We start from the raw sequence: 8,006 nt of genomic DNA on the forward strand, positions 1-8,006 counted from the left end.
TTTTGGTAATTACATCAATTCAAAAATTTCTGCAATAAAACAAAACAAATGTTATCTAAAAAGTTGTTTTTATGCTCTGGCAAACATACTAGAAATAAAATTCCAAAACAAATGTTGGCACTGTACGATACTTTATGGTCACTTCCCTATGAAGGCATATTCCTTTGACATACAAAATTGTATTGTCAAAGGTTCGAATCCCGTACAAGCCTGAATTTTTTTCAGGCTTTCTTTTCGCAACTGCAAAAGTTACGTTGCGTCTATAAATGAGATGATCTACTTTCAAATAACTGTTCCCCCCGCAGTTCACATAAATGATTTTCATATATTCATAACTTCATACAAAATTGTATTCGACATTTGTGGTTTACACGTAAGAGCGTCTTTAGTATCAGTGACATTACTCGTACCCACTGAAAAGCTTAAAAAGCTTGTAGTGCCAATCGTGAAAAGGCCCCGTTTTCTTGCCGCTTTCGACAAAGGTACTTTCAAAAAGGTTTCACGTTGGAAACGCCAAGAACAACGCTACGACCAATCAAAATTATTTTGAAGTCGCGTGGCTCCAATTTGTCTAGCAGAAAACGTCTTTTATATCACTAAATAGGACTGTGAAAAAGCAGGAAGTTATTCAAACGATAAATTGTTGTGTCTACATTTTTTCTTCCAACGGCATAACTTGCCAGTTACTTGGCCCTTGTGATCAAACGTAAATTGGGAAAAGTGAACGCATATTGCTAATTTACCTTTCTCCATCCTAACTTTTAAGATCCAGGTTTATGTATGGATATTTCAATCGTCCAGCAATGTAAATTTAACTAATAGAACGAAGAGATGCGATTTTGAAGCTTCGTTTCCTTATACCCCCACCAATTAGTACTGTTGGTAATTTTGCTATTGCTCTTTTAATGCTATGAATGAGAAATTAAATAAAATAAATTTCACAAAAAGTTTTCGTGTTGTTGTAATGAAGGAAAGAAACTGCTTACTAATATCAGATGCGGAAAATATAATGTAATGTATTCTGATGAGAAAAAAACCGCTAATTATGAAAGGAGAGTGTTTAGCCTTAATAAAATAGTTTCAACTATCAGATTCTAAGAAACAACAAAGACTGGCCACTGGGAAAACAAATCGTTATTCTTTTGTTTTTTTTATACGCTTATTGTCGCAAATGAGATAAATAAGGCGAGTTTATTTCAAGGTAATGGAAATATGTTGCTGTTGTCAGTTTCATTTAAAACTGAAGAAAAACTGTATATAGTTCCTTTGTTAAATTCCGAATGGCTTCCTCCTGAGAAGTAACAGACTGAATTATTTGAAAAAAAAAAATATGTGCGAAAACAATTAAAAAATATACTCACTTGATCTCCTTGTTCGCTCTTTTGCCGCTAGTTTAACAGGTCGCCTTTAGTTAAATCCAGTATGAACTGAGCAGAACGTTAAACAACACTCGAACCCCTGTTTGTAATGCTATACAATGTTAAATTGCATGTAAACAGGAGGGATAAACGGGCATTATCCACTGAATATCACATGCAGTTTCATATAGACGATTGAGCACAAATTTGTAACACAATCGTCGCGGCAAGCGTTTCAAATGCTTCATTTACTGAGTAAAGCAAACAGAGCCCGGCAACTAAAAGGTCAATTAATGGCAAGCATAGCATTACCTTCGTTAAATTGTATTATAAGAGACATTGCTTTATGGACTTTAGGGTATCTTAGGAACCCTTCAGTTGGTTTAACATTGAGTTAAGTGTTTTGCGTAATTAGCCCAGTTTTACTCACTTAATCTCTTTCAAGGTATGCGCAAAAATGGCGGCATTGCAGCGAATTTGCCGATTTGCGGCACAAGGCAAGTTTTAAGTATCAATGTTTTTTTTTTTTTTCGAATTTCTTTCAACATTTTTAGTTTGGTTTTATTGCGTCCTTGGCGCAACGTTCGGTTTAATCAGTTGTTTCTATGGTTTGTACAGAGCGTTTTCAAATGACGTCATGTCCGCCATGTTGGTGTTTCAAAACAATGAAACGGCGGCCATGTTGGCGTTCCAAACCAGTCCTGTGGGCGTTTAACCTTTTTGTAATGTAAAAACTTTCTTTTGTTCTTTATTCTATTTGCCTAGCAGCTGGCCAAGTGAGTGAAAACGCTTTGTATTAATTTGCTTCAGTTCTCGGGTTTTTCTATTTTGGTACATTTCTGAGCAGGAATTACTCCTTTTGCAAACCTTACGGCAGCTGTAAGTTTTTTTTTGTTTGTTTTTTCGTCAAAACTTTGATTTTACTATTGTGGTTGGCGCTTTTAGTCGATATTGTGGCGGTTGCACGGCTTTTAGTGGGTCCCAGTGGCATGAGTGGTGGACCGTCCGTCCAAAATAAAAGTGTCCCAAAATCTTAGTCATATTTGAAGAGTCTCGGCGCAGTCGTAATTCCTGTCGAAATAAGACGTCAAGTTTTCACGCAGTCGTTTTGTTTTGTTTATTTATCTGTTTGTTTGTTTTTTGAACGCCAAGGACGATATGCGATATGCGAGCTGAGTTCGAAAGGGGTTCTGGAAGTCTCGAAATCGAACTTTAAAACTCTGACAGATTGTCAAAGTTTATCTAAAGATCCATCGTCTTCTAAGTTCAATTAAAAGGGTAAGTAGAGCGTATTATGGTGGATTCGAAAAAAGAGATTTCTAAGACGAAATTATGGAGACCTCGGAGGTTGTTATCGCTGAAGCCAAAACACCCCTACTCTCCTCCCCTTGATTTGTAAAAGTATTCAGATCACACACAGCCTCCTACCAATAATTGTTAAATATATATTACCATTTGTTACTACATTTTTTTTTTTGTAAATATATCTTATTTTTTTGTAAATATATCTTAAAAATAAATATGACCTCTTATTTTCAATAACAATAACAGAAGGAAACTCTCGTTTGACTCGCGCCGTAAGCCACCGATCACTTACGATAACTTGCGTTAGTATTCATGACCCCGTCAGGGTGTTCAAAAGAAAGTTCTTCAGGGTTAGTCTATCCCCATGTGAAACAAGGGGCGCTTACCATTTGTATGGAATACCCGGAAATTTCGGGGAGAATTCAAATGGAACGGTTCATCCCGGTGGAAATTTCCGGAAAAAAAGTAATACCTTTCGAGGTATTACCTTTTGTCTGTTTTTACCGAAACGACAGAAATTCTCTGTACAATTTGTTTGGATTAATTAGCAGCAGTGCCAGGCTTCATGTCGAAAGAAAGTGAAAAATTTACAGGTATTTTGTAAATGGTACAACTCAATCCCGTTCCTGTTTTCGGTGCCAAAAAAAAACACAGTACCAATTAACGAAAATTTTTCACCGAAATTTCTCGTACAAATGGTACGCGCTCAAGGTCCCTATTTCCACGTGATCACTGATCTCAACCACCTGAATGTCTACCCGTGTGCAACGCAAAAGCAGTACATCACCCTCGGCAATTTTGTAAGATCCTAAGAACTGATCCAACCGGGAATTGAAACCGTGAAGTCTGAGCTGAACTGAACCGCTCGGCCATCTGAGCTGACCACGCAAAGGTCGTTGTCTATTTTACTACTTTCACTCTCGTTAAGTACGCAAAACGAAGACCTCACCATTATGCTCATCTGTTATGATAACATCCTAACTGTTATCGTCGCAAACTTTATAGAAGTGCGAGTTGTGTTTTCAAAGTATTTTGCAATGGTAATTGAGTACGACGAGGCTCACCCAGTCTCTTGCTCAGTGTTCTATTAATGACTTTAAGTTACTATACTCATTACTCCTTGCCCAAATTTTGCTGTCGCTTCCCATGTTACCTAGTATGATTTCTTGACTCTTGTTTATCCTCGTAAGTAAGCTCGCGCACTGCCATTTACTTCCAGTAAAAGTCTCGGCATTAGAGAATTCTGGTATGGTCGCAGTTACTTTTACTGCAATAAACTAACTTACCGCATATTTTGTAGATCACATTGACATCAAACAACCGTGCATTTTTCCACGACGAAGAGTTCTTCAGAAGAATTGATATCTCCTTGGTTTTCTGAGTTGACGAACGGGGCAAGAAAAATGATTGATGCTCCCAGAAGTATGACAATCCCTGTCATATAAAATGCTGGAACATATGAGCCCATCTCATCAGCCATGAGACCTACAAGATACATCACAAAACCGCTAATAATTATACACATATGAAGGACCGAAAATAAAACGGATTATAATTGATTCAAAATAATTCTCCGTTTCTGATTGGTTAAAAGCACTCGCATAATTCATCATAACCTGCTACTGTTGACCAAATTTGGAAGAATTTTGCGATTAATCAACCGGTGACGTCCAAAGTGCAGCACAGTTGCAGGTTAATGCACCGTTAACCAAGAAGACCTGGTGACGAGGTTGAGTTGTTTTGGTTGTGAAAAGAAAAATGGCCGAAGAGTCGGCGGCACATTTTACTCTTTTCACGACGAACTTTTGTCTAAACACATAGCAGGAAGACAACTCGACGGATAACATTGCTATTTGGAGTATATTTGCAGACCTGAACAGCCCTTTATCACCATTCAACCTCATAATTTCATATATTCGAACTTTTGCGTCTAGTAAGGCTCTCGGAAAGATATTAAAATCATGAAACACTTCGAAATAAGTCTCGTTTTGAAATCGACGCTAGAGACAACTCGGAAATAGCCTGCAAAAAATGCGCTATATTCGGCGTTTTATGAACAAGTGAGGGCAGTCACGAAACGGACGTGAAGCACCAGACGCGCTTGTCTCGCGCTTCACGCATGCTTCCTGCTTGCCTTCGGTCGCCAGAAAAACGCGAAAAAATAAGGTCTGTTCTGCAGGATGATTATACGTTTCTGGGAAACTGCCTACCTACCCCTCTCCTAAGCCAACATTTTGTCCTAAGTGAGAAGTAAGTGTTAATGCTGGCTTATGGGAGGGGTAGGTGAGCAGTTTCCCAGAAAAGTATAATGACCCGAAACAACTTAGTAAACTTGAAAACATTTACCTGCAAGAGGAGGACCAGCTGCAGCCATAGACGCACTGACCATAACAGCAAGACCGAATCCTAGCGATCTTTTCTTACTGGTGAAACACGAAAGAATAGCGATGGTCGACGAGCATCCGATGGCTCCGTCGGCAAGTCCGAATACTATGAAATATAGCACGAAATGAAAGTATCTTCTTGCAAGAGGTAAAATAAGGGTTGCGACTCCATTAACTCCCGCCACAACCTGGTAAATGTAAATTGCTTCAATATGCTTTAAGTCACATAACCAGCCCACTACAGGACGGCAAAGCATTGAGGTTAAACCGCTGTATAGATAGAGTCTGGAGGCCTGTGTGGCTGTTATTCCTAAATCTTCACAGTAGCGAACCTAACGACGAAAAGATAACATGTGCGTCAAAAAAAGAGGCTGATGAAACGAGAGTTTTAAGGAGGATATGTCACGATCGGAGGTCAACCCTTTGTTTCCTTCTCTAACCCTCTCCCTCCCCCTTCATTCCACTCTTTTGCTCTCGTCCCAACTTTCTCGACGAACTCGTGCGGAATCGCTTGCCACGCAGGCTGGCTCTGTAGGATCATTATACGTCTCTGGGAAATTGCCCATCTACCCCTCCCATAAGCCAACATTAACACTTACTTCTCACTTTGGGCAAAATGTTGGCTTAGGGGAGGGGTAGGTAGGCAGTTTCCCAGAAACGTACTATTACTTCACCCATACACACAATGCTACTGTAGAGTTGAAGAAGAAGACAAGAAACAAATTTCATCAGGGAGCACTAAACATACTAATTCATTGACTTGAGGGCGTGTAAATATTGAAACAAAAATGGACCAAGCAAATTTCCCAGTCGGTCTTGCTTGCCACGAAAATGGAGGTCTTGGAAAATGACGTCACAACCATCCCCAGTCCCTTCTTTCCTGTAGTACGGACCACACCGGAAGTGAAATTTCACGTTTCTGGTACTGTACGTTAAAACAGGTGGAAGAAAAATCTTCAACCTTTTTTTTTCTGCTATTCTTATCAAGACACTATGTTGATTCTATCAAGTAAAAAGAAAAATTCTGTCATATACACTTTTATTTATTATATAATCAGCTTTCAGTGATGTTGAATTGGAAGTGGTCCATTTTTTCTAGCTGTAAACTCACCATATGAACGGAAGGAATGTAATGAACGACGTAGTACAAATTCATTGACAGAAATATGATGTCAAAACGCTTGTTGCTAAACAGGGACCACACGCTTTCACAGGATCTTTCCTTGGCATCTTTCTTAATAGCTTTGTTCTCCTCTTCGTCTGGCGGCATACGTCGAACAGTGCAAACTAAGGGAACGGAAAGGGCCACAAATCCAGCTAATATCATATACGTCCTTCGCCAGTCAAGCTTATCAAGAAGAGCCTTCATTACGAAGCTCATAACAAACATCCCTCCACCAGGGCCCATAGCAACAAGTCCCACAGCTAGGGAACGTCTTTTTACAAAGTACCTCGGCAAGACGAGATATGGAGGGAGAAAGATAAAACTTGAACCAAACCCGAACATAACGCCATATGTTATGAGAATAGAATAGATGCTCTTTCCTTGTGAGGTGGCTAGGAGAGCTCCAGAGCAAAGTACAACTCCAAGAATAACTGTTGCACGTGGACCAATCCTGTTGTACACTTTAGCCACTAGTGTGCTGAATATTCCCATGCCGACCATAGCTAACGAGCCAACTAAAGCTGAGGACAGTAAAGGACATTTATTCATATCTAGAATAGTGTCATATGTCATGTGAATACTATTAATAAAATTACACACATAGAATGTCGAGCCAAACCAGGAACTGAAACAGTGGTGGATCTAAGGGCTAGGCTGGGGGCTGGGGGCTGGGGGCTGGGGGCTGGAGGGTTGGAGGGTTGGGGGCCGGGAGCCAGCCCCCTTCCCACTTATTTTTGAACCAAAGCAAGGCCCACTGCTGGAGCTAGGGCCTTAGCAGGTTCCTCTATTATCTTTAGTCTGAATTCACAAGTGCCTACCCACCCCACCCCAGAGAGAACCCCTTCAAGCCAACCGTGGTGAGTGGAAAATGGTCACACACATGACTGGAGGAATGGGAGTGGGGCTCCACCCCTTGCTTCTCATGTCTTGTGGCTTCGCCACTTGACACTTCTGTGGGTAATAATCCTCCAACTTTCAAGACAAATACGTTGAGCTGCTTGATGTCTAGAATCCATGCAAGTCATTAGAATTCCTGCCCCAGTGAGATAAATCCAGCCCACTTCAAATAAAACCATACACATGAATGCAATGGTCAGTGGGCTATTGTAACCTGACCCAATGTTAGTCTGCCAAGGACTCCAGATTTTATTTTCTAAGCAATTCAATGAGTGAAAAACCAAAGCCAGTATGCCTCCACTGCCCTACACTAGTGGTCAAAAGTTTTTTCCCCCAGCTATTATCTTCACATTCACACTAAATAGAAAATAAGAGGCCGATTAACAGAATATAATACCGTACTCTAATCTGACTAACCCTTCATAAGGTTCTACTCACCAGTAAGACCCTTTCCCTGCTGAAACTCTGCTAAGAGAGTAGGGAACATGACTCCATAACTGATAATAATCCCACATATAATTATGTTTGAAACAGCACAGGCCAGGCAAACAACCCATGACCAGCATGAATCAGGTTGCACAGGGTTCCTACTGGCTGAGCAAGTGATTGCTTGCTCAGGTGCATAGACTGTTTGTACTACACTTGATTGCTGCTGCCTTCCCATTAGTATTTGTTGGTGTCCTGTGACTGTTCACTCTTAGTTGCGACTGCAAAGGAAATAAATGTCATGATAATATATACTGGTCAGTAAAAACCTGGCCAATGCTTGAATCCACTGGCTTCAAATAAAAAAAGCGCACTGCATGTGAGTATTATTCACTGTTCACATCTCAACAGTCAGTGATCTGACCAATCAGATCATTATACCAGAATCTGTTTTCATAGATGGGCGACATC

General features: G+C 40.2%; 1 protein-coding gene across 1 annotated transcript; it reads right to left on the minus strand.

The window, feature by feature from the left end:
- Nucleotides 1-3,876: 3,876 nt before the first annotated feature.
- On the minus strand, nucleotides 3,877-7,812 carry LOC140923165 (monocarboxylate transporter 13-like). The gene is made up of 4 exons (XM_073373245.1): nucleotides 7,548-7,812; nucleotides 6,159-6,733; nucleotides 5,010-5,379; nucleotides 3,877-4,148 (listed from the first exon to the last, which is right to left on the minus strand). Exons 1-4 carry the CDS (start codon nucleotides 7,771-7,773, stop codon nucleotides 3,976-3,978), a joined length of 1,344 nt encoding a protein of 447 aa, XP_073229346.1. The 5' UTR covers nucleotides 7,774-7,812; the 3' UTR covers nucleotides 3,877-3,975.
- Between the last annotated feature and the right edge of the window lie 194 nt (nucleotides 7,813-8,006).

The sequence above is a fragment of the Porites lutea genome, chromosome 13 (assembly GCF_958299795.1).
Source record: "Porites lutea chromosome 13, jaPorLute2.1, whole genome shotgun sequence".
In the NCBI taxonomy this organism is placed as follows: Eukaryota; Metazoa; Cnidaria; class Anthozoa; order Scleractinia; family Poritidae; genus Porites; species Porites lutea.

What these genes read in the sequence shown, in the direction of transcription:
- LOC140923165 (XM_073373245.1), bottom strand. Translation starts at nt 7,773, where the DNA reads ATGGGAAGGCAGCAGCAATCAAGTGTAGTACAAACAGTCTATGCACCT. An exon ending in ACATTCCTTCCGTTCATATG is followed by an intron (nt 5,380 to 6,158) that starts GTGAGTTTACAG and finishes TTTCGTCGTTAG; the next exon opens with GTTCGCTACTGTGAAGATTT. An exon ending in AGCTGGTCCTCCTCTTGCAG is followed by an intron (nt 4,149 to 5,009) that starts GTAAATGTTTTC and finishes TGTATCTTGTAG; the next exon opens with GTCTCATGGCTGATGAGATG.